Raw genomic sequence first — 26308 nt, forward strand, 5'->3', positions numbered from 1 at the left:
ATATAAGTTTGCATAAAGTTCAATACCTCCCCTACCCTACAAATCTATGGCTCTAATTGCATCTTGTGTGAGTTTCAATTTACACAGTCATTTGATCTAAGGGTTCAGTAGAAAAAGGATCTACGGAACACCAAATTAGCTTGAGAATAGAATAATTCAAGTAAGAACCATTATTTACTAAAATGGCAAGATGACCATTTAGCAATCTTCACGATTTATTTGCCTACCCATATATGGATACCAAATTAAAGTAAAGAAAATCCGAACAAATCTATATGAGCCCATCAAAACCTTAGAAAGATTTAGAAGATCTGCTCTACCAAAATTTCCTCCTCCTCTTTTCCTTTTTCTAGCTTTCTATGTTTTTCATTGTTCCTTAAGCATCTCATTAATGCTTAAGGAACAATGAAGTATATTAATCAACTCTAGACGGAATATTTTGTGCCATGTGTTTCGATTTACTCTGATATATATATATATATATATATATATATATATATATATGAGACCCTAAAACCTTAGTAAGTATGATGCAGTACTAGTGTTCTTACTCCAAAGCTACTTATTAATAGTTAATCATTCACAATACCTCCCCCCCTCATACAATAAAGAGCTCAAGCTAGCAGTGCGACATAACCCGATCTGATTTACGTATAAGCAGATGATAAGATAAACTTATCATTCTGGTTTCATCCCAAATTAATTTGTAGGTTTTGGGTGGAAAATGATTCAATAAAGCTAGGGAATAATGGTACATAGGAAAAGGAGGTGGGGGTTCAAGTATTAATCGTTCTGTTCTTTAATTTTGTCCTCCTAATTAAATATAACTCAATAATAATTAGTTAAATGGATATTTTTTTCCGAAGTTCTCTTAAAATATATATACATAGGCATAGAATCATCAAAAATTTGGACAACACTACTAAAATAGTCGATATTAAGGATGTAAATAAAGCACATTTATACTTTAATCACTGGCAAAGGTCTGAACATGGAGAAGTTCATCGATCCATTATAAAAATGAATTATGGGTCGAATGTCAATACTAGTACGTACTAGATGCCTATGATGATCAATAGTGGATTATTATTAATTGTTAATATATAGATCATTGATATTGATGATCATGTGGGTGAGTTTGATTGCGTTATCTTTCTAGGTCCTGAATATTAATCTTGTGGTTATATATATGTATCTATCAACTTATATGTCATGTTGAGTTTGATGCATATCTACTAGTTCATGATGATCATGTTAGGTTACAAGACCGTTAAAAATATTATGGGTTTTATATTTGTGTCATATCATAAATTAATATTAATATGTATTGATGTAAGAAGTCTGAACGCCACATTCATGATCACTTCCTCGTGCTAAATCCAGCGGTGATTTTCAGTACCTCATAAATCCCTCTTTACACTTTCTTATCTCATATGTATATAGAATATCGTAATAACCTATCATAACATCCTTCACCGAGACGAATAGCAGAATTTGACGAGTCTTCTTTTTATTTAGATGGACAAAAGCTGGATGAATTTGGGTGATAGACTTGTATCACCTGCATATGCTGAAGGGGTTAAAAATTTCCTCACAATTGCACAAAACCATTGTGAGGAAAGTGATCGCATTCGGTGTCGCTGTCGTATATGCTGTAATAACCACTTCTTGCCTATATTTGAGGTAGAGTCTCACTTGTTCATAAAAGGGATCAATCCAAATTACACTCGGTGGATATTTCATGGGGAGGAGGAAACACTCCCCATCATTGATGACGACACTGATCCCGGGGTTGGAGTTGAAGAGAAGTACATTGATGACATGGACCGTATGTTAGATGACATCCGAGCAGGCACATTCGAAGATGCACCTGAAGACAACACTACATCGTCAACTCAGCCATCAATACCACATCCCTCCCCAAACTCAACTTTTGACCAACTATTACAGGATGCTCGACGTCCTCTTTTCGACGGCTGCACTAAATTCTCAAAGCTCTCATTCGTTGTGAAGTTGTTACATATTAAAACGCTTGGTGGGTGGTCAATCAAGTCTTTTGATATGCTCATAAGCCTTCTGCGGTCTGCCTTTCCTGATGCTAAATTGCCTAGTTCATATCAGGAGGCAAGGTCATTGGAGCGAGGGTTGGATTTCAAGTACCACAAAATACACGCATGCCCAAACGACTGCATTTTATTCTGGAAGGAATATGCTGATCTTAACGAGTGCCCTATATGTAAGGCTTCGCGTTGGATGCCAAATACACATGGGTCACGAGTGATCCCACAAAAAGTGCTTCGGCATTTTCCTTTGAAGCCAAGATTGCAGCGTCTCTTTGTGACAGACAAGATAGCGTGTGATATGAGATGGCATAAAGAGCAACGGGTACCCGATGAGACTAGTATGAGACATCCTGCTGACTCTCAGTCCTGGAAGACATTTGATCAAGCCCATTGTTGGTTTGCTAGGGATGCTCGCAGTGTTAGGCTCGGTCTGGCAAGCGACGGCTTCAATCCCTTCAACAACCTAGCAAAACCGTATAGCATTTGGCCAGTGATTCTTGTCCCGTATAACTTGCCGCCGTGGTTATGCATGAAAGACCAGTTCTTCATGACATCACTCATTATCCCTGGTCCAAAATCACCAGGGAATGACATTGATGTGTATTTGCAGCCGTTAATTGATGAGTTGCTTGAACTCTGGGAACATGGGGTACCTACATATGATGCTTCTACAAAGGAAATGTTCATGTTGCATGCTGCCTTATTGTGGACAATTAATGATTTCCCTGCATATGGAAATCTTTCTGGGTGGTCAACAAAAGGGAAATTGGCATGTCCCTCTTGCAATGCAAGCACAGATTCTATTTGGTTGAAGTATGGTAGAAAACAGTGTTATATGGGACATCGACGTCTCTTACCGGCAGGTCACATTTGGAGGACAAGGAAAGAGTTGTTCAACGGTAAAGAAGATTATCGCATGCCACCAAATTGGGTTGAAGGAGCAGGTCTCTTAACTCAACTACAAATGCTTGGAGATGTCCAATTTGGAAAATCTTGTGGGAAGAGAAAACGCCCTGCAGAACAGTTGAACTGGACAAAGAAAAACATATTCTTGAAACTACCTTATTGGTCAATGTTGCGGCTTCGACATAATCTAGATGTTATGCATGTTGAGAAGAACATTTCCGATAGCTTATTGGGCACTTTAATGGACATTCCTGGCAAAACAAAAGATAATATAAATTCTCGGCGTGACTTGGAGAACTTGGGCTTCAGAAAAGAATTGCATCTTAAGTCTGAAGGTGGACGTGTTACAATGCCACGTGCATTGTACACATTACATGGAGATGAAAGGAATAAATTCTGTGAGTGGCTCGCTGGGGTTAAATTTCCAGATGGGTTTGCCTCCAATGTCACACATTGCGTATCTGTACGTGATTGCAAAATCACTGGCCTCAAAAGCCATGACCATCATGTTTTCTTGCAACGATTGCTTCCTATTGTTGTTGGGGGGTTCTTAAGGAGTGATATTGCATTGGCATTGACTGAACTTAGCAGTTTCTTCAAAGAGTTGTGCGCCCGAAACCTGGATGTGAATCGCTTATCCCAGCTCCAACTTGATATCGTCACCATTCTATGCAAATTAGAGATGATATTTCCTCCTTCTTTTTTCGATATTATGGTCCACCTAGCTGTCCATTTACCGGGTGAGGCCATACTCGGGGGTCCAGTTCAATATCGGTGGATGTATCCGTTCGAAAGATATCTTGGCAAATTCAAGCGGTATGTTAAGAATAAAGCCCGTCCAGAAGGTTCAATAGCGGAAGCCTACATTCACATCAAGTGTTTGACATTTTGCTCCATGTATCTCCAAGATGTTGAAACGAAGTTTAATCGAGCGGACCGCAACATTGATGGTGGAGAAGAGGATACTATAGATGGTTTCAAAGTTTTCAACCAAAGACTTCGTCCATTGGGTATAGCTCGTAATGTGCAATTACAAGATAAACTCCGCACCTCAGCCATATGGTACGTGCTTAACAACTATATCGAGATTGGACCTTATCTCGAGTAAGCAATCATGACTTCCTTTGTGCTTTTTCGAAACGACCTACTACTATCTCGTAGACTTTACGTAACTAACTAATATTGATTGGCCGATTGTGTTCTCCAAATGCAGGGAGCACTATGAGAAATGTAGGTTGTCAAACCCAAATTCTGTTGATCGTACGCATCAAACTGAGTTTCCAACTTGGTTCAAGCAACGTGTAAGTTAGCAATTGGACTAAATTCTATCTACTTATAATTAACCCGACCTTGCTTTTGAGTATGTACTTGAAAGTATAAGTTCAAAATTTTTGGGTCGCTATTTGTGTAGGTTCAAGACCAACGTACGGGAAACCCACCACGGGTGTCCGCTGATTTGTATGCGTTAGCTTGTGGTCCTGACCCTTGGGTTGCATCATATGCTGCCTGCATTATAAATGGTAAACGATTCCATACGAAGCAGCTTGAACTTCGCCGGCGATCACAAAATTCAGGAGTGTTGGTAACTGGTGACGAAGATACTAATAATTTAGACTTTTATGGTGTTCTTAATGATGTTGTGGAGTTACACTACATGGGAGGTCGTCGAGTGTACTTGTTCAGCTGTGATTGGTTTGATGTTAGTGATAAGAAGCGTGGGGTACGAGTTGACGATCATATAACTAGTGTCAACATGGACAGAACTTGGTATAAGAATGAACCATTTGTGTTGGCATGCCAGGCTTCCCAGTGTTTTTACATTAGAGATATAAGGTCGAAGGGGAACTGGTATGTTGTGCAGAAGTATAATAATAGGAATGTGTATGACATTCCACCAATGCCAAGGGTTCAAGATGATATTGATGACGAATCAAGTGAGGATGATGTATATCAAGAAAATGAGCCATCATATGATTATCCACTTTTACATTGTGATGCATATCCAGTATCAACTCCACTTAGTAGGACTGATATAGAACCTATCCACATTGATGCACGAGGCCATATGGCAGTTGGTGGTGAGCCTAGACATTCAACAGACTTTATTGATGATGGAATGGTTCCATTTGGTTCCGGAGATGGTTATGGTGATTGGGAATATTCAGATGAAGAGGACCTATCCACCGATGAAGAAACGGAGTCAGAATAGGCATCTGCCAACCATTGGAAACCAGGTGAACAGCGAGTCAGAAGAGGCAACCTTCATGGATTGGATCGTATGCTGGGTTGCAAACTGCACTTTATTATAAATTTTTCTAACTTTTTCATTGGGTTTTTTCGTGGACCCTGAAATAGCAGTATTAATGAGGGTACTTCATGCAAATATATATAGTTTCACAAATTGACATTTTAATGCATTATCTTATTGCATGGTTGCTATGGTTATGTTTCCTCTAAATAGCTTCATGTAATTAACGTTTGCTATTGTTGAATCTCAGGTAGACGGAAATAGGAGATTTTTGGTTAGTGTTCAAGGCAAAATCCATCATAATCTCATCTCAACCCATGGAGTTAATGAGAAGCATAAACGGCCCAGGTAGATCATTGCCCAGTGTACGAGGAACCCGTCCCAGGACTGGTATGATGTACAGATGTAGTGCACGCAGGCCACGTGGAGTCCGCATTGGAGACGCTAGTTCAGATGATGAAACGCAACCTCCAAGCCCTCCATTGGAGACTCCTTGTGCGAACCCATGTCTGGAGACAGAGGCAAACAGAGAACCCTCCCCGAGGGAACAACCAGATCCTCTTCAAAGTAATCAGATCGGTATAGTTGACAATGATATACGAGGTGAATTTAATGGGCTATATCGTTGTTGTGTAAGATTGCTTTAAACAAATGAGACCCCTAACGCAACCTTATTGTGATTATGTCATACAGGTGAGGATGTCCCGCCTGTGCCTGTATCCAACCAGGCACATACGAGACGTGGTCGCGGGCCGGCGAAGTGTACTGAATTTGAAAAATTACGTAAGCATGGAAAAGTGTTGTTGAAGATAAATAGTGGAGAAACAACACCATGTTGCGAGAATGCAAACATGTTTACAACACGTTTAAGCTGGATCATTAAACATCACTGCAACATGAGCTACCCAAGATGGAGTGATGTACCCCAAGAGCATAAGGATGAATTAATCGATCGTGTTCGGGTAAGACTTTTATACTTTGATGTTGATCATTAAAAATTTATACTATAACTAATATTCACAAGTGATCACCCTAAATTTTAATGGGCTATGCAGGGTGATTTTGAATTGGATTGGGACTTAGAGAACCATCAATTGGCTGTGACTAAACAGCTTCGTAAGCGCTTTAATGCCTTCCACCACCAACTACATCAAATATATATGTCATATGGCAGCCATGACGAGGCATTGGCGACTGGGACTAGTTTGGTCACCCCCTTAGTATGGTTTAAGCTCTGTGAACGATGGGGTAGCGAGGCCTTCCAGGTATGCATTCTGCGTGTTCAATCATTAAACCCAGACTTTTCATGGGATATGGATTACTATATGTACTTTTGCTTAAAATGCTGGTTTTCAATGACAGAAAATAGCAAGTAAAAATCGGGACAATAGAAGGATGCTGAAAATTAACCACACAACTGGTCGCAAATCCTTTGTGAGGATGCTAGAACAAAAGGTATAAGGTTTGAAAGCTCATGTCATGGCAACCACACACTAACATAATGTTAAATTTAGGATGTAGATTTTCACGAAAGGGGTATGCTATATCCCCATGCTTTCTCTCATATATGATCAACAATTTTTGTTTAGCATTTGTTTGGATAGTCATTTAGTAGTGATTAACCTTTCCATGCCATATGTAATATATTATCTGATTGAATATGTTACATGCACACGTACCACACACATGTAGCGTGCTGAAAATGCAAATTTGGTGGACTTCTACAAGGAAACCCACTGGTCCAAGAAGAAAGATAAATTTGTGACACCTGCTACCGAAGACATTTATGTGAGTATATTATAGCATAAATTTTGTATGTTAAATGCAATGACGGAATACATATTTATCAGATTGAATCATAAAAATGCATTATTAGGACATATAAGTTCATAATCGGTTCATTATGTCATATTGCAGAAGGATATGGTAGGAAAGCTGGATAATTTAGAACCAGACAAACGAACTGATGAAGCAGCAGCGGGTGTATTCAGAGAGGTACTTGGGCATCGACCGGGTTATGCAAGAGGAATGGGAGAGATGGTGATCCCCGAGTCTACAAGAAAACACTCCTTGGCACGAGAGAAAGAGTATATAGCTTTGATTGAAAAACATAAGAAAGAGGCTGAAGCTTCCAAGATTGAGATGGCGTCAATGAAGGCAAACATGGAGGTTATGATGGAGAAACAAAATGAAACCGATCGTATGTTGAGGGCCATCTTAGCTGCGAACCCGTCCCTCATTGAGTCTCTTCGAGAGACTCAGTGAGGATATTTTTTGGGGTTAAAAATATGGGAATTTTTTTTGTGGTATTTTGTGGTGCATTTTTGGCCTAAGATGGTGGATTGACAAGATATATATAGAATATATATCCAATGGGAGGTTATATGTATATGTTTTGTGGGAGCAAGCTGGGTTGGGAAAGCATATGTATTGGCTCAAGTTATATCCAAAGGAATAGGTATGATAATATGTACCAAAAATTATGAGATGATGTTAGGCCTCATACTTACATGAGTCAAACATGTAAGTATCTACGCTTTAATGCTTTCACTATACATATCGATTGGGTGTAGTACTGGCATGCTTAACAACATTTGGTTGCTTGTTGTACAGGCTAATTCATACCATATTGGATGTACATGGTATCTCATGGGTGGGGTCGTCTTACGCTAGAGCCTAAGACGTGTCCTGGGATTTTGTAATCATGGTTCCTAGTGCATGTTATGTTCTGATGGTACGTGGTAGCACATTTTGTCTAATGCTTGACCAGACAAAATCATCTTGCCCAAATTCACGGAAGGCTGAACAAGCAGGTGATGTCTTCATTCCCCTATGCGATTTACATCTATTATGCAGTTCTATACAAATGATATGAATTTAATGTAAATTTTATACATTACATACGAGTACATAAGCTTGTGCTTCTGCTCAAGTATAGATAGGCCTACTTTACATACACAAATAATTCAGGAATGTGGCTTAATTTGGAGTGATGCTGTATGAGATAATGAAGCATACTAGTTTAGACAGATTATAACTTATATTGGAACATGTTAGCTTATGTAATATTAATCTTGTGATGTTATATGTAACTGTTAGTTAGCTTATGTGATGTATACATGTGATGTAATTCAATGGAAGGTCTTGAATTATGATAATGTAATATATAATATGGTAAGGTTTTGTGGGTACTATACAATAAAGAATATGTATTGTATAGTATTTTTGGGCCCAGGTAGCTAACTTGAATGAATGGAGGAAGGGCTTTTTACATTGATTTTGAATTAAAATGTGTAGCTTGGATTAATGTTTTAAATTATAAATTGGTTAATGGATGGAATAACTAATTTGTTGGATCTTTGTTTTGTCAATATAAAGTGAAGCACATAATCTGGGGTAGGACTGAAACAACAATAAATCGCTTGAAGCTCTTTTTGTCAATATAGGTGAATCCCATGTTACTGCACGTGGAGGGTTTTCAATTTTCATATAATGTACCTGAGGAGCGCGCAAAGCTAATGCAACATATCAAAACCGGGAGTTGTCAAGGGAAGGTGGTGGGGTGATGAGGAATTTGAAAGTATAAGTTTGCTCCAGCTGAAGGGTAAGGCATGGCATGAGCGCATACGAAGTTGGCTAGATCCACTCTTGAAAGGTAAGCCAGTTCGGTTGATTGATCATCAGTTTTGTTGTTTATAAGTTAGTGCATATCTAAAAATACATTCAATATTTGTAAGATCCAATATTTTAGTTATAAATTAGGCATATGTTTATCAACATACTTAATTGATGTAGGAGTCAATGATGTGGCAGACACGTATTGACATCAGTGCTGATCTTTTAAGTGGACGTAGCAGCAGGCTTCACATTCAAGAACCCCCTAGTATGATTTTACAACCCAATGTATATAAGCTTGTTAATTAACTGGTATGCAAAACAAATTTTTTATGTTGCTACAAGTTTACTAGGGGTTAACTAAGTTTAAAGTAAAGAAATGAATAGCAGTATATAACTAAGTTTAGGCTAAGCAAGGGTAAGGTTGGCTGATCATGAAGTTCATGTGTACTTCAATGGAGGGGATTCTTTCATTTGCCTTTTGAGTTGTTTTGGACCATATTAATATATAATGTGGTCCTGTTTGACATTAAATAAAGCAAGTAACCAACAATTAATTGGCATAAATTAATGGGTGTCATCTTTATCCCGAGACTTCGAACCCATGTTTCCGAACTTCTAACTCTTTAATTAGAGGGTAATTATTGATGATTCTGTGATGAAGAAAAGGTTGCTACTAATTGGAGAATAGGATTTCTCATGACTCAGTTTATGGGGTTATTTGCGGCGAATTTAAGCGCCGATAAAGACCCTATTTCCTGAGGTGTAAAACTGACAAGAATACCATCCCCAAGTTTAGGTCTATTTCTCAGTATAGACCTAGCTATGTGGGCTTTCTGTCTGTACAGGGAAGCTTTGGGGACCTCTCTCTCTCTCTCTCTCTCTCTCAAATTCTGTGTAATTAAACACTCTACCCACTTAGGTAAGCATGGAAGCATGGGGAGTAAGAGCCAGAACAGGACAGGAAATGAAATAGACTTAATAATTAATGGCATATTTAGCAGCCCAAATGAGTTAGGCAATTTGCTCAACATTTAGTGATAACCATGTCGTGGTTCACATCATGATGATAGAAATAATATATATATAGCCCTGGAGATCAGAAAAAGAAAAAAGAATGAACATTATTAAGCGGCAGATCTTGTAGAAGTCATGCAATATCTAATGGTGGTCCAATTTTTTGTTATTTTAATTTTTGATCTTTTAGACCCGTACCCTTCAGGATTGGGCACGAGTTTATCCGCACAGGTTGGCGGCTACCTTGTCTTATGACAGATTATTACCTTTTCCTCAGCCCTATGACAGATTATTATTTACACAGTCCTTGAAATCCCCAAAACCACCCACAACGGCCAGGGCCTCTAGCTATATCTAGATATATAGATGGATAAATAGATAGCCGGGCCTTTAAACCCTAAAAACAGTAGTATATACTATATATATATATATATATTTATATATATAGTCCCCCAAAGTTTAATTTGCATGTTGGGTTTGCTGAGGTGTGTGTCTGCATTATGCATGCCTGGCCTAGTACTGGATTTAGCATATATTTAAGACAGAATAATACTAACACAGGTTCTCTTCATGTAGGGAATGAGCTGGGATATCTCATATTATCTATATACAATTTGAATATTGATATATAGGTGTAATAGGTTACTAATTAACTAGTTTTATATATGCATTATTAACTTTCTTAACTGTTAAATTATTATTTCTTTTTCCTAATAATGTAGTTTATGGTTGCAACAATAATGGCATTTATTGTGGTTTCATCACTTTTTTTGAGATACTTAATCACACATATACCTTAGCCACCCCCAATTACATAAACAAAAAAAGGTGATAATGCAACATTAAAAAGTGAGACTGATGCAATGCAATGCAATGCAAGTGTGATGCAATGCAAGTGCATGACCTTTCCTAGGCCGGTCATGCAATGCAAGGGCAGTAATATATGTAGTATGCATCCTTCGAAAGGCTTGATTGAGGAAGATGCTAAAAAAAATTAAAAATAATAATAATGCAGTTTTCATGAACAATTGTATGCAAGTCCGAAATCATCTTCCTTAGCATGCATGTGGTATATGCAAATATAATGTACCACATGATCTAATACAGATCATAATCATCTTGAATACCTATATATACTTCCATTTTAATACATTTTCTAATTAGATTAACAATATATATTACTATTAGGTAGCTAGCTAGCTAAAAAAAGGTTTTAGATAATTTCTGCTATTTGTTCGTGTGAGTTTTATGCCCAAAAAAATTATAACATGTAGAAGGCAGTGTATGTACTTCAATTGGCATTAGTGCTATTAATTGCACCATTATTTGTTCACATACACCATTTGTTATCATATTAAAGGCTTGATTTCAGACTTGCGTGCCTTCTTTTGTGCAGCTCATGTAGAAGGCAGTAGATGGAATACTTGATAACCCTGTTCCAGACAGCTGGATTGATCTTTGCCGCTCAATCACCAAGTCATCGCAAATCATCAACCATCGATGTGCGAAGTTGCGGATGAACTCCACCCACCATTATTTGTTTATACTTGTATCACCTAGATTGTGGATGTTTGATATGTACTTTAAAGCTTGTAAGAGACATTAGCTGCTCCCATTTGTAAGACTTTATTGCCTTCCATTAATGCACCATGATATGCCAGTTTATAGTAACCAGCTTAAAGGGTCTGATGTACTGATCATGTATTGGATGAAAACTTGAATTTTCATATATTAATATATGCTATTATGGATTAATGTACAATTTGGTAATATTATAAATGAGTTGGAGCAGGAAATTAGGTACCCAAAAAAAAAATTGTGCATTCTGTACGTGTAATGTTACACCAGTTTCAAAAGATTATTTGCGGCGATTTTATGTTCGCCGAGAAAAAATTTAGATTTATGTTTTGTATATTTGCGGCGAATATATATAGACGCTAAAGCGCCGAAAGATTATTTGCGGCGATTTATTGTCGCCGCTAAAAAGATGCCTCAGTTGTTAATACTTATCTGCGGCGAATATACTTGGACGCTAAAACTAGGAATTTTTTTGCGGCGCCTTAAACTCGCCGCCAAAGATCATTTACAGCCAAACAAATGTGCTGCAAATAATTTTTCGCAGCGATATGTGACCGAAATCCCAACGTTATTTGCGACGTCATTAACAATATTAGCAGCGAAATAAATCGCTGCAAATAAAAATTTTTGGCGACCATTTCTGTGTTTCGCTGGCTATTATTTTAAAAGGCTCTACATTTGCAACGAAATGCTGGCGCAACATAAATCGCTGCGAATAATTATTTACAGCGATTTCTGTGGTTATTTGCGGCAAATTTAAGCGCCGGAAAAGACCTTGTTTCTTGTAGTGTGTATACTGAATTAGAAAGCCCTTCCATCTTAAAATCCGAATAGAATATGGTTCATCATAACTTATAAGACTTTTTAGAGCCATGACCCAATACCACTCCATTGAACACACATCGGTGGGTATTCCAATGACATCTACATAGCTCCTTACATTATAGACAGAATTTGGGAGCTGACTGTTTGGTACTTCAGCAGGAATTAGGATACCAGGAGCACCCATGAGATCAATTATATATTCACTTCCATCATCCATTTTGATGAAGTTCACAACTCCATCATCAATGCCTGTATAGTAGCTTCCTTTGACCAACGTACATGGAAGATTAATCTTATCCGCTAGTACCTTAAATAGCAAGGCCCTATGACGTGAAAGTCCAACATTAAGACATCCAAAGGAAAGAATAATTGTGTTTAGAGAATTCCGTAACTCATAACTACTTGTGTTCCATCTTCTCAACATTTCATTAGCATGAAGTACCACACCACCTATTCTATCAACAACAAGATCGACAACCTTTTGAATCAAACCACTTAAAATCTGGCCCTGTTTAGAAACTTGATACTCTTTGGATATGGTACATGCTATCTTCTCAAGCTTTTGAAGTTCATGATCAACCAAGCGATTTACGAAAATAACTTCATAGTCAACATTATCTGAAATGGATATTGCTTGAAGATCCACCAACAAATGCATCTTCCCTTGCGTGTAAGGCTATAATTGAGCTGAGCCAGTCTTTGGCTTGCTGAGCTCGACTAGACTCAAAATACTTGAACTCAAGATTTTTTTGTATTCTTTGTTCAAGCTCGACTAGATAAGCTAAAATCTCAACTCGAGCTCGTCCCACAAACGAGTTCGAGTCGAGTCGAGCTGAGCTCGAGCTCGAATTTTTTATTTTTTGAATAAGATTTAATAATAAATAAATAAATAAAATAAAAGATCTAATATTAAATTTATACAACTAATAAGTAGAACATCTATTTAATTATAAAATTTTTAAAAATTTATAAATAATTAATATCTAACTAGTTGATATTTATCCAAAATAAAAATATATTATATGCCTACATATATTATTAATACATACACTTAAGATGATAGTATATATCTATTTCATATATGGTTTCCACATACTAGCATATGAAATTATTAAATTTTATCGACTAATTATTATAAAAATTATAAAATATACATATGAAGTATATTCACTATGTAGAAATAAGTAATTAAATTATATATTATATATTTAATTGTAAAAGTGGTATGCTTATATTATTAGCTAATACATATATATGTATATATACATAGGTGTATGCATATATTTATCAATATATGAATGGCTTTTAATTGAGTCAAGCTAACGAGTCCACTCGAACATAAACGAGTGGGTCTTAACGAGTTTTAGCAGAGCCGAGTCGAGTTTTGTCGGGTATGTGTCATTTACAAATCGAGTGGGTATCTGCTTTCACGAACGAGCTTTTTTTTTTTTTCACGAGTCAAGTTCGATTTGAGTTTAACCGAGTGGGCTATCGAACAGACTGATTCATTTACAACCCTACTTGCGTGTCTAGCTTTGAGGTAATGCCATATACATCATAAAACTCATCCATCACTTTTTCATGATGACTTACTACATTATAGTTCCAATACCAAAGCGATGAGAACTTGACGATGGCTTGACTGTCCGATAATTCATCAGGCATTTCATCAACCATCTTCTGAGTGCTCAAATCTAAGATGTTGTAGAAACGGTATAATGGAAACCTCACATTACAATTCCTAGAAACGACAAAAACACCTTGGAGAGAAGAGTAGCATGCCTGAAGATCTTTTAAGGCAAAGTTCAAACATTTATAACAGTCTTGTTGTGCCATGTCCTTAGTACCTTGTACAAGACCATAGATTGTTTTCTTCCTTGAGAATTGAATTTCACCAGTTGTGAACATGCGTGTAAAGGGATCAAACGCAGTCTCGTTTGAGATGCTATTCATCAAGTACGTTAAAACTTGAACAAAATGAACATGATTTGATATCTTTTTGATCTCTAGTTGTTTCTAACCTGGATACTTTTCGGTATAAACCATAAAGTAAGAGAAATTCTAGAAGGAGTAGCAAACTTGATAGAGGTCAAGCATTTCCTCAAACAGCTTTTGTGCGCTCAAGTTTTTTCTACTTTTTACATCACATACTCCGATTCTCTCAAAAATCTCAAACTCAGTTTCACTGTGATAACCAGTAGGTTCATATCTATTTACATGCTTAGAAGATAACTCAGTTGGACGTAGCTCTTCTTCCCCATGTGCGATCTGACATTTGGAGCCGTAGTGGTAGCTACCTGAATCTTCCCAGGAGTAGCAAATCTCGACCTTGTACAGACTTCTCCCCCCGGAAGAGGAAGAAGATGACATTGTCGAGCCCCCATAATCTGTTGTTTTGCTTCACTAGCTAGGAAGACTACCCTTTCGGTGCCCACGATCGACTCGCAACTCAGCCCAACGGTATAGTTCACCCTCTGGTGGCTCACGAAGTCAGGCTGTGTTGCAGCGACGTATTGGACGGCGCATGGAAATAACAGAGTCGCTTGGAAATAACAGTGGAGTGATGGAGTGAAGTGAAGAACAGTGCTCAAGCTAGGGTTAGAGTTATCGCTTTTTCTAAGGAAATGAGGGAGATCTATCAGTTGGGATTTAGTATGACTATTTTTTTGTGGTGAGGGCGAGGAGCCGAGAAGTTGAAAATCGATGCCACCGGGATCAAATTTTCGTCTAATGGCTAGGTCTTCTCTTCTTACGGTTAGTGAGTGAGTGTTGCTAGGGACAACCGACAAATACGAGGGAAAGAGAAAATAAATTTTTAGAGGAAAGGGATGAAACGATAGCCGAGCGGAAGTTTTGAATATGGAGAAATCAATTTCTAATGTCTAACAAGATTTCTGGAAATATCAAAAAGAGGAATCTAAGCGAGATTGACTGCCTCTTTTTCTTCCCTCGTCGTTGTGTATTTTTCATTTTCCTGTAGAGCGTAGAGCTGGTGTTCCAGATTTATGAAACCTTCATTAAAGTTTTTCTTGAAATTTTCAAGGTTGTCTTCAAAGTTGTTCCTAACATCCTTGAATGTCTGCAGGACAATTTCAAAACGTTGTTATGATTGTTCAAGCTGCTCCTTGATTTTGAGCAACGATGAGAGAATTTCTTTTAGTTCCATGGGTTGATGAAGCAGCTGTTGAGGAAAACCTGTCTCTAGATACCACTTGGAACACACCTCTAGTTACTTAAAATAAAAATAGACTAAAATTGCCCACTTCAAGGGAGCACCTCTATAGAAGAAATGAAGAAAAAGATAAGAGAAAGGAATAAGAATTTCCATTAACTTTCTAAATGATCAACCCTAGGCTAACACAACTAAAGACATATAAGAAGATAAGACTTTGGGGCCAATCCCACTAGTTACATTGTAGTCCCAATAACATGCACAAATCAAAGTAATTAAAGTTGTAATTGAAGATAACTGGCTCAAGGCCCATGTATTATATTCATGGACTGTGACACAGTATATGATGGATTATGTTACTAAAGAACTCATGCAAAGGCAGAAAACCATATCTCGACAATCCCATATCAAGGTTTTCCTCTACAAACCCTTTCAAAAGTATGGATTTTGAAAGCTTTTTGGAGGGCCCATTCTTTGTATAAAGATATAAAGAAGTAAGTAATTACAGTTGAGACTTAAGAGTAGAAATTTCACTGCTTTACGTATTATTTTTAATTCAATTTGGGCGTTCGTCGCAGCTAACGATCGATGATTTGATAAACAAAAAAAATTGATTAAGCCCACCAGGGCGTATCGCCTATTCTGAAATCAGTTTCAACCCAGGGAACAAACACCACCTTCCCATCATCGATGTCTGCGTGTGCCAGAGCCAAGGACTGTTCCAAATGAGGACGATCAGAAGGATAATTAGCGCGCGCAGAGAGAGAGAGAGAGAGAGAGAGAGAGCATATGGAACAGAGTGTTCGTCATTTTGTGACATACCAGAGGAGCAGGTCCCCTAACAACCCTGCCTTGGTTATTGTACTGAGAACCATGACAAGGACAAACGAACTTGTTTTCAGCAGCATTCCACGGCACCACACAACCTAAATGTGTGCAGACAGCGTTAATGCCATAGGTTGCCAGACTCCTATCATTCTCCACAACAAGGTATGTTGGGTCTCCCTGAAATTTCGAATTTTGAACACATTACGCAGCATTCTCCAAAATTCAAAACTCACTATATAAGAATGTTGTTGTTGGAAAAGAGATCGAGAAGGACTATTTGCAGTAGTTGGAAACATTTGGATTTGGTACTACAATGGCTGATTTGTCATTAGTATACAGAGCATATAGTATTAGTGCTAAGAGATCTAGAATACGGATACCTAAGCAATGAAATATGAGATATACCTTCAACCCTTGAGTTAGGGATCTGTCACCAGGGCCATGGTTCTTAAGCCATTCAGATGCAATGACATCGTTTCCAAGAGCATCCTTTGCTACGATACCGCCACCAGCACCACCCATCCTGTTCAGTTGCCCATACTAAAGTTAAATATAAATCAAAATCAAGGAGTTGCAGGAATCTCAAGATTTTACCTCAATATGAAAACTGAAAGACTCTTGGGTAAGAAAGTGAATCAACAATAAAACCAATACGACTATTGAGTCAAGACAGAGAGGAAGAAAATCTTAAAACCGATCAAGCATGACAAATTACGAGGTTGTTTAATGAAAACCGAATAGAAAACATATCAAGTCACCCTTTGAATCTGAATCAGTGAAATGAAGAAACTCAAATTAATAACAGTCCTGGAGTCCATTATAAAAAACCAATTCCAGAAAATGCAATTTTCACGATTAAGTTTCCTTGTTAGAAACTCAGCTAGCTCTTCCATTGTATAAGAACGAAAAACTGAAACTCACCCTGGTGGGACAAAGAAGGAAGCATAAGGAACCAACATGCCAGCCGTGGGGAGGGATATGGCACCTAACAGAAGCAGATTCATGAGTTGCCTCTTGCCCATGTGAATGCCGGTGGCCTGGCAAGTGATTTTTGTAACCCTTTTCCTTTCTCGCCAACTGGGTCCTCATCGTGGGCTTCAGCATAAAAGCTTGGGATGAAGAAAACAACCCATTCTTAGTAGAGCACAGCTGAAAGCAAACGCAATAAATATTTAACTTTTGAGTTTCAGATATCATATCGAAGTTTACTGGCCTGAGTCCTAAATCAAGTTAAGACAATATATATGAGAAGAATGAATGATTACCTGAGAAGTGGTTGAAGGGGAGAGAGTCGAGGCAGCCATGGAAGAGAACTTGAGAGAAGCTGGGGTGTTGCAAATGTGGAGAGTAAAGTGATGATGTATGCAAATTTTAGTTTGTAGATAAGGCAAAAGATGCGACTGATGGGAGAGAGACGGGCTCCCAGAGCCAGAGAGTGTCATGTGAACCTGAAACTGTTTTTAAAGTACTCTATACAAATACATGTATTTTAAGGAAATCTGACAAAGTTTCCAAGTCTCTTTCGGTACGGGTCTTTAATTTTTCCGCTTATTTTTATTTGGTGTGATGTTTTGAAGTTTTAACTATAGTTTCCATGCATGAATGTAGAATTACTTCAACGTACGAAAAGGGACAAAAATAAATAACCTTTTACGGGCTGACATGATCTGTATCATATATGCATAATGCATCATGCTGTGTGGACAATGATCAGGATCTCAGTCTCTAAAAGCGATATTTGAAATCATCGGACCTGTACAAAATCCGGATCTAATACATATAAATGTACGAAGTTCTACTCGAAAATGCAAAAAGGCAAAAGAACGTGGACGGCAGGATTCGAACCTGCGCGGGCAGAGCCCACATGATTTCTAGTCATGCCCGATAACCACTCCGGCACGTCCACATGTCTTTATAAAGGTCTCCAGTTTTAAATATGGATAATATTAATGAGAGAAGAGAATAGAATTACTCCTACGTCTTTTTCCTCGTTTAACTTGGGTCAAATCCTTTAAATCTTGGCCACATTTTCTTGGATCCCTGTCGCTACAATGTAACTTCACCTACCTTTAGGGTTCAATCTCTTTAATGTTTTTACCATATTTTCGAGTTTAATTTTACTTTTATCTGTTGGAGATTCATTTGTCTTGTTGATTACATATAATTAGAAAAAAAAAAAAAATCTCTCTTTCTTTTAACCAATATATCATTAGAAAATATGAATTTAACTTGAGAATTCTTGCAAAACAATAAAGAGTTTTGATCATTTAAATTAATCGATAGTGAAAAGTATTATTTATCCATAATACTAAAAAACTTTGCATATTAAAAAAAAGAAAAAAAAGAAGCATAAGCCCAACACCAACACCAACAGCAGCAAGACTCCTCCTTTAGCTCCGATCCTCAGCTCCCAACCATCAAAACCACCATCCGGCTTCTCCCCGCCACTACTCTTCCCTGTCCGCAGCACTCACGTCCACCCCCACCGCCGGAGCCCGTTGCAAGATCGGCGTGGCTGTCGACCTATCTGACGAGTCCGCCCACGCCGTACGCTGGGCCGTCCAGCACTACATACGCCCCGGTGACGCTGTCATCCTACTCCATGTCAGCCCCACCTCCGTCCTCTTCGGCGCCGACTGGGGTTCCGTAGACCTCTCCATCTCTCCATCGGACGTGGTCGGAGAGGACGGCACTGCCACGCACGCCTCCAAGCCGTCCAAGCAGAAGCTGGAGGACGATTTCGACGCCTTCACGGCCTCGAAAGCCGGGGATCTCGCGAGGCCCTTGCGGGAGGCGCAGATCCCGTACAAGATTCACATCGTGAAGGACCACGACATGAGGGAGAGGCTCTGTCTGGAGGTCGAGAGGCTAGGCCTCAACGCCGTCATCATGGGGAGCAGGGGATTCGGTGCGGCACGCCGCGGCAAGGACGGTAGGCTCGGCAGCGTCAGCGACTACTGCGTCCACCACTGCGTCTGTCCTGTCGTCGTGGTTCGGTATCCGGATGACAAGGAGGCCGGCGATGGTGGCGCCCGAGCCGTGGTCGACGTGTAGGAAGAGGAGAATGAAGATCGGAAAGGTTAATGCATTCTTATTCTTTTCGATATGTATAAAACTTTGATATAACTTATAAGGTGTTTTTTTACTTTTGAGTTTTGCATTTCATGATTGTACGATGGGAATTTATCGGCTGCAAAGTGTGGTTGGTTATTGACTATGCTTCCGTGCCTTTTGTGTGTTGTTTTGTTGCTCGAGGTATAAATTAGACTGTATATGGGGACCGAGCTGGGTGCCTTGCCCACGGTACTGACTACTGGGGACTGAACTTGGAGTTCGTTTAGATCATTAGGCATGGTTTGGAAAGTTTTGAGAAAATACTTTTTATAAAAAAGAAAAAAAATCATAATTTCTTAGTCATGATTCATGCAGATTATTAGCATCGCGATTAACATGATTGAAACCCTGTAATGTTTGGACTGCTTGGTATCACTCATAAACAAACATCACTATCTGTTGCTTGTTTTGAGGCAGATGCTTAAGCAGGAGAATGGGGTGACATGTTCCTCCCAACTGCAGGTAGGGATATAGGTGTCGAAAACTTCTATCATTCATCATTATGCTTAGTTTGGTGTTGTAGACAGTTTAGAAGGATCAGCTGACATGATGATGAGTTGTTGGTCTCTGAAACGGGAAAACCTTCAGGCCGGATGGGTGCCAAAAATACTTTCACACCAGCCAATAGATAAATACCACGTAGACACAAAAAGATTAAAAATGAACCCGCATCCACCCGATTGTCTCCCTCTCCTTCTTCGAATGCGCATCTCCCTCCGCCCATCTGCACCATTTCTGAATTGTAAAGTTATTTCTTGTTGGATCACGTAGGAAGAGCAAAAGGATACGTTCCTACCTCTGGAATTGGGGATTTCAAGCAAGCAGCCCACCTATTACTTTTGCAAGACAAGACATTGACAGCGAGCGACACTAGTACACCCATGGAGGGTTCTCTGTTCCTCATTGTGCTGCCGAGAAAGTTTTCCCTCCATTGGTAGTGTCCCCATTACTTCCTTTTAAAAAAAAATTACAAAAAAAAAAAAAAAGAAGAAAAAGAAAAATTGTTGTATTTTCCCTTTCTTTTGGTCCTGCAGGATTTCTTACAACAGCCACTTGCTCAGGAATTTATCGCAAGGGATCTCCATGATGTCGAGTGGAAATTTAGGCACATTTTTAGTGGTAGATTTTGAATATTGTTCACTTATGGGCTTCTTGGCGTTGAGGCCAGATCGGTGACAGAGGGAGAGAGAGAGAAAGAGAGATAGGGCCTTCAGAAAAAATATGCACTTGGGGGAGGGAGATGCATTCGAAGACGGAGAGGGAGACAATCGGATGGATGCAAGGTTATTTCTGATCTTTTTGGAATATCTACGTGGCACTTATCTATTGGTTGGTGTGAAAGTATTTTTGGCACCCATCCGGCCTGAAGCGCCTCTCTTCTGAAACCTTTTGCTGAAAGGGTAGATTGCAGAACACTCTGTGTCTTGTATCAAAAGATTCTCTAACGTATGAATTTCAAGTTTGGGGGATTAGGGATGCAGTCGGCGTGATTTTATAGCGTTGCTTATTACTATCTTGCTCCATTCTCTTTTGCTGTCGTGATGAATTTTACGATAGACTTCTGATTTGGATTTAAAGATGAGATAAGATATTTTTTATAAAAGTTGAAAGTTGAAAGAAATATTGTTAAATTATTATTTTTTAATATTATTATTATTTTAAAATTTAAAAAAATTGAATTGAAATTTAGAAAAAGTTAAAATTTTCTTATATTTTGTGTGACAATTTAAAAAAATTGTAATGATGAGATGAGATAAGATGAAATACTTTCTAAATTCAAACGAGGGTAATGTATTGGTGGGCATCTCAATCAAAATGGGTGATTACATATTTCCTCACTTTTTTAAAAAGAATGGCAGCACGGTACTTTATGACTAAATATTATTTCTATTTTGTAATAAATAAAATTACATAAAATTAATGAAAACTTGTATTATCAATAATAGCACGCAAGTTTACCTGAGATAATTTGATTTTAATAATAAATTTTTAAATTTGAAATTTATAACCGGATACCGTCATCTGTTGCGCAGCCCTATGTAACCCACCCATAACTTATGTAAATACATGTTTATCATGATTTCTATCCACATTAATTCGGATTTGCCTATTATTTGAGACGTCTTTTGAAAAATAATGGTGGGCTTTTCCAATTACAATTCTCAGTTCGTTTATATGCACTGCTAGGAGGTAGACACGAGAGCACAAGTTTCAAACTGCAAAACCTATTCCTTTTTAGAAAAAAATTAATTATAAACGATTTTGTGCATTAATACGCGTACTCATTCGATATAATTGGTCAGAAAGTAAATTTTATTGAAAATAGTACTAATTTGAATTTAGAATATGAAGACAACAATATTAGTACGTAGATTGATACGCAAACTTGCTTGAACATAACAAAACTTTCTTTTTTAACTTGGGTTGAAACTTATGAAGTGAAAAAAAAATGCCGATTGAAGAAGATGCATGAAGCTTATCGGGTTTTGCATAGTCCTATATATGTATAGAAAAACTAATTTAATTGTATTTCTATGTATTGATTAAGTAATAAGATTTAATTGTCAGGATCCTTCAGAGTAGATGGCATAAGGTCCGATCTCTAAATAGAAGAATCAAGTTCGAACTACTCATCATCCTGTAAAAAAAAAAAAAAAGTAACAGCATTTAATTACATTTTCTTGCCACCTGATGCGTATATGATTTTGGTAATGATCATGGAATTAACCAGCACTTTGCATTCATAATTTTTCCTTCAATAATTGATTGGAATAATTAGGAGTACCTGTAAAATGATCAGTAGTTTTTGAACCATATGCATTGTTCAAGTTTGATCACTAATTCTTCACTAACACGATCAGCATCATACTAAAACTTTATTCCAAATTAATAAACATTTAACTCAAACAAATTAACCAATAAAAAAGAAGACAATTACATTAATAAAGCCTACAACATGATTTGCCATTTTTAATTATTTTCTCCGGATGAGTACTGAGAGAGTACTGATCACTTAGTTTACAAGAAAATAATTAAAAAAGAGTACTACTCTACGCATCTGATCAGAAACTAACATCAAAGTCATCCTCCGGCCATCTCATAGATCTATCCTGCTTCAAGCCAGGGCTCAACCTTAACATGAGAATGCAAAACTCCATCTGACTCAGCGCCCCATCTCCGTCAAGATCACCTTCCAGAAGCATGCACACAAGCTCTTCATCCCCAATGTCATACAACCCCAGCAGGGAACTGTTCCTCTTCAAGCTCTCAAACGTGATTAGACCCTTGTCGCAATCCATCAGCAAACGAAACCCGTTGCAGAGCTCCACTATAAACGCTTCTGCTCCCAGCCGTGCAATCATGGACGGGAAGTAGTCCTGGAAATCGACTGCATAATTCTCTAGTGCCAGATATTGTGCCATTGTCGGTCGAACTTGCAGGCCAATTTGTACGTGAAAAGGAGGAGCTAGCTAGGGAGGGAGCAGCTTAATTAAATGAAGTAGAAAGGTTGGGAAGAGGAGTGATGGAAAGTGAGGGAGAGAGAGGTGTGCTCTTATACGAGCAGCTAAGGGAGGAAAGAGATGGAGGCGCGCGTTCGTGGAAAGGGAAGACATTGAGGAGGAGCCAACAAATGGATCAGGATGTGTGAAGAGCTTCTCCTTCCTGGAAGCTGCATCGGATATATATGTAAGAAGCCATAATTCATCAACCTGTTGTTTTAAATTACAGCTATACCACCTCGCTTCGCTAGCTCGTGGCCTACTCCTCGTGTTCATCGTGAGTTAACCAATTACTTATATTAAGACGAATCACTCCAAAAAAAAAAAAAAAAAAAAAAGATTCTTTTAGAATCCCTTTATCAATAAATATATAAATATATATTATCATGGCAATTATGGTGTTTATAACTTTTTTTATTTATTGTATGGGTTGGTATGTCTGTGTGTGGTCCATATTTTGTTTCTTAATATATATAAGACACGAGAAATAAATCCGGCCTAGGCAGGACTTCGACGCAACCAGACTGGTACATGTATATATATATATATATATATATATATATATATATATATATATATATATATGACATTCTTGTATGACAATCTCGATCCCAACTTGCAACTTGAGTTGCTCCAGTGTCATCAGCTTCTCCCTTTCCGACTAGCTAGCTAGGCCAACTAAAATCTATCGAAAATTAAATAGATGCAACCATTTTAGAACCTAATTTTTGCAAATAGTAGTTTGCATGAGCTGGATGTAGATCAATTTTTGAACCATGATCTGTATGCAAAATGGATAGAGTACTATTATATATGACTGCTCTATTACTGACCAAATTAATTCAACCCATTTCAATTCATCAAATTAAATAAGGTTTGAACAATCTGTAATCATTTGGAAACAGATTGATTGAGATTGATTTTGAGAAGTGCTACAACTAGTGGTTACAGACAGATTTTACCAAAAAAAAAACTTACAAATTTGACGTAACTCTATATGATTTGTGAGATTTATTTTATAGTAAAAGTAATTTTACAATCTGACCTATTATATCAAAACAAGTCAACTTTTAGTTTCTAAGGTTTGGTTTGGTTTTACAAACAATGCATTTCATCTCATCTCAAAATTCAAACACCATTCAAACTTAAACATTTTTCAATTTCAAATTTTTAATTTTTAAAATTTTTCATCTAATCATTATCAAATAATAACAACTTTCACAAATTTCTAAACAAAATACAAAAAATAATTAAACTTTTGCAAATTCAAAACAAAAATTATATTAAAAAATTATATTATAACTCTCTTTTAACTTTATATTTTTATAAATTTTTTCTCTCATTTTCTAAAATTTCATAAAAACTTAACTCAAACTATTTTACTATTATTTACAAATTATATCACTATTATTTACAGTTTATTTTTGTAAAAAAAAAAAAAAGAAAAACTTGTGGCTAAAGTATTTCTTATTGATTTACCATATACTACCAAGTCGTCCTTGTTTAGTGTAAATTATTGTATTCCCTTACCAAAATGTACTTTTGGCCCCAAAAACAATAAGGCTGAAATTTTGCCTCAAGTTCGAGACGAATTCCAACAATCCAGATCACAAATTGCAGAGATGGCAAAACTGTGAATTCGACACAGTACCCTTTGAACTTGAAGACAATAACATTTATGTGCATGTTTGTGTTTTATATATATTTTGTAAGCAAATGCATGCGGTTAAAAAAGTGGGGTTAAAAATTGGGGGGCGGGGATTTGGGTGTTGGAGATATGGATCTTTCCCACTGTGGTTTCTTTTTCTTAATATGTCCGTGTCCGAATAATGTCCTAATTAATTTGTCCAAAAGCGAAAGTAAATCATGTGTGTAGATGGGAATTGGTTTTTGAAAGATTTTTTTTTGTTTGTTTTGGAAAGAATTTGTGAAAGTAATAGTGTGTTTCTCTGCGTTTGGTTGTAAAACTCAACTGAGCTCTGTCTAATTTTAAGTTAAGTCTAACATTCAAACATTCAACTCTTAAATTATTAAATTTATCCCATCTCAAAATCTCTTTATACATGAGACTCATAATCTTTTTTAATTTAATATATTTTTATATGTGAGACCTACAATTTTTTTAACTTTTTATAAAAGTATTAAACTTATATTAACATCCAAATACATTTTAAACTCAATTTAAATAATCTCCACATAAATATCTTTACTACTTAATTTATTAATATTTATAAAAAATTAAGTTTAACTAAATTCAGTTGAATGTACAAACACAACCTCGAGGCAAAAAAGAGATGCTTTCAAATGCAAAACGGGACGATTTTAGACTCTGCAATAATGGCGACGCACTGTGGAGTGAACTGTCGAGTTAATTTGGTTTTATCGCTCCGAACAAATGAAGTTTCAGTGCAGCTTCCTTTGTCCTTCCTTCCCTGCCCCCAATTAAAGTACAAAAATCCTTAATTTGGATCCACCATTTTTAAAATATTATTCACTTCCACGAACAGTCGCATTTGCCTTAAAAAAAAACAAAAAAAAAAAAAGTCCTCAATTCCTCTTCGCTGGACCCATTAATACGTACAACAGAATAAATACTAAGCTCGAGCTTTTGCTCCTGGGCATCGTAATGATGGCCAGTTTTAGGAACATTAAAAAAAGTAACAGCACGTGTTTTCACTTTTCATGTTTAGGTATTATTTAAATTCGAAGATGAGTTGATATAAGTTATAAATAGTAATAAGATTTATGAATTAAAGTTAATAAATAATAATAAATAGTAATAAAATGAGTTAAAATAAATTACAAATACAAACCGAGCTGCATGTCTGTTCCTAGGTTTTCATGGAAACCATTTGTTCTATGAAGTATTTTGTGAAGCTTTGGACAAAACCGTATTGGCGGCCAGGCCAGCCTCAAGCTTTGGACAAAACCGCCCATTATTTTTTATTGGGCTCTGGCCCTTCCTTCCTTGAAGGGGCCAGGGAACAAATTATTTTGGGACCGAAGTTAAGGTAACCCGGTCCTCCTTTTTCAATCTGATAACATTGCCTCAATAATTAAAGCCCTGCACTATTATATATATATATATTGGGTTTGACAATATATCTTTATTAAGGGCTAATTATTTTCGTCTTTTTCTCTTCTCTATCCTTCTAAAAATAATATAAAATTAAGATATTTATTTTATTTCATCTTTATATAATCCTCCTACAAATAGAGACATGTTTTATATTCAATTATAATCAAGAACAGTAAAAATTTATCTCTTCTTCTATTTTTTTCTCCCTCATTTTCTTCATTTTATAAGTTTTATTTTAGCTTATATTTTCTATCAATAGCCGGCTCTTTTGTCGGATTATCGAAATATAAAGTATTTAATTTGTAACTTGAAAGCATCGTGCAACGAAAATGTGATGCAAAAAGAACTTTTCTATGTCATCCT

The 26308-nt window shown here is 37.2% G+C and overlaps 3 protein-coding genes, 1 long non-coding RNA gene, 1 other non-coding gene and 1 pseudogene across 5 annotated transcripts; 3 read left to right on the plus strand and 3 right to left on the minus strand.

Moving 5' to 3' along the window:
* The first annotated feature begins 1518 nt into the window (after nucleotides 1-1518).
* On the plus strand, nucleotides 1519-5178 carry LOC121236697. The gene is made up of 3 exons (XM_041133127.1): nucleotides 1519-4073; nucleotides 4183-4270; nucleotides 4381-5178. The coding sequence occupies exons 1-3, from the start codon at nucleotides 1519-1521 to the stop codon at nucleotides 5176-5178; spliced, it is 3441 nt and encodes a 1146-aa protein (XP_040989061.1).
* A 1258-nt stretch (nucleotides 5179-6436) lies between these two features.
* On the plus strand, nucleotides 6437-7160 carry LOC121237438. Its single transcript, XR_005934918.1, has 4 exons — nucleotides 6437-6482; nucleotides 6580-6672; nucleotides 6910-7005; nucleotides 7135-7160. It is a non-coding gene; the product is annotated as an uncharacterized LOC121237438 (long non-coding RNA).
* Nucleotides 7161-16021: 8861 nt separating this feature from the next.
* LOC121237439 lies at nucleotides 16022-17710 on the minus strand (annotated as a pseudogene).
* Nucleotides 17711-18035: 325 nt separating this feature from the next.
* Nucleotides 18036-19348, plus strand: LOC121236698 (universal stress protein PHOS34-like). Its single transcript, XM_041133128.1, is given in 3 exon segments — nucleotides 18036-18067; nucleotides 18647-18672; nucleotides 18675-19348. Coding segments are annotated over 3 exon segments (690 nt in total). The 3' UTR covers nucleotides 19307-19348.
* Nucleotides 18077-18158, minus strand: TRNAS-AGA. Its single transcript has one exon. It is a non-coding gene; the product is annotated as a tRNA-Ser (tRNA).
* A 2929-nt stretch (nucleotides 19349-22277) lies between the features above and the next one.
* On the minus strand, nucleotides 22278-23029 carry LOC121237440 (calcium-binding protein PBP1-like). The gene has a single exon (XM_041134174.1). It carries the CDS (start codon nucleotides 22786-22788, stop codon nucleotides 22429-22431), a length of 360 nt encoding a protein of 119 aa, XP_040990108.1. The 5' UTR covers nucleotides 22789-23029; the 3' UTR covers nucleotides 22278-22428.
* Nucleotides 23030-26308: the final 3279 nt, after the last annotated feature.

Source organism: Juglans microcarpa x Juglans regia, chromosome 6S (assembly GCF_004785595.1).
Source record: "Juglans microcarpa x Juglans regia isolate MS1-56 chromosome 6S, Jm3101_v1.0, whole genome shotgun sequence".
NCBI classification, from domain to species: domain Eukaryota; kingdom Viridiplantae; phylum Streptophyta; class Magnoliopsida; order Fagales; family Juglandaceae; genus Juglans; species Juglans microcarpa x Juglans regia.

What these genes read in the sequence shown, in the direction of transcription:
- LOC121236697 (XM_041133127.1), top strand. Translation starts at nt 1,519, where the DNA reads ATGGACAAAAGCTGGATGAATTTGGGTGATAGACTTGTATCACCTGCA. An exon ending in GAGATTGGACCTTATCTCGA is followed by an intron (nt 4,074 to 4,182) that starts GTAAGCAATCAT and finishes CTCCAAATGCAG; the next exon opens with GGAGCACTATGAGAAATGTA. An exon ending in CAACTTGGTTCAAGCAACGT is followed by an intron (nt 4,271 to 4,380) that starts GTAAGTTAGCAA and finishes CTATTTGTGTAG; the next exon opens with GTTCAAGACCAACGTACGGG.
- LOC121237440 (XM_041134174.1), bottom strand. Translation starts at nt 22,788, where the DNA reads ATGGCACAATATCTGGCACTAGAGAATTATGCAGTCGATTTCCAGGAC.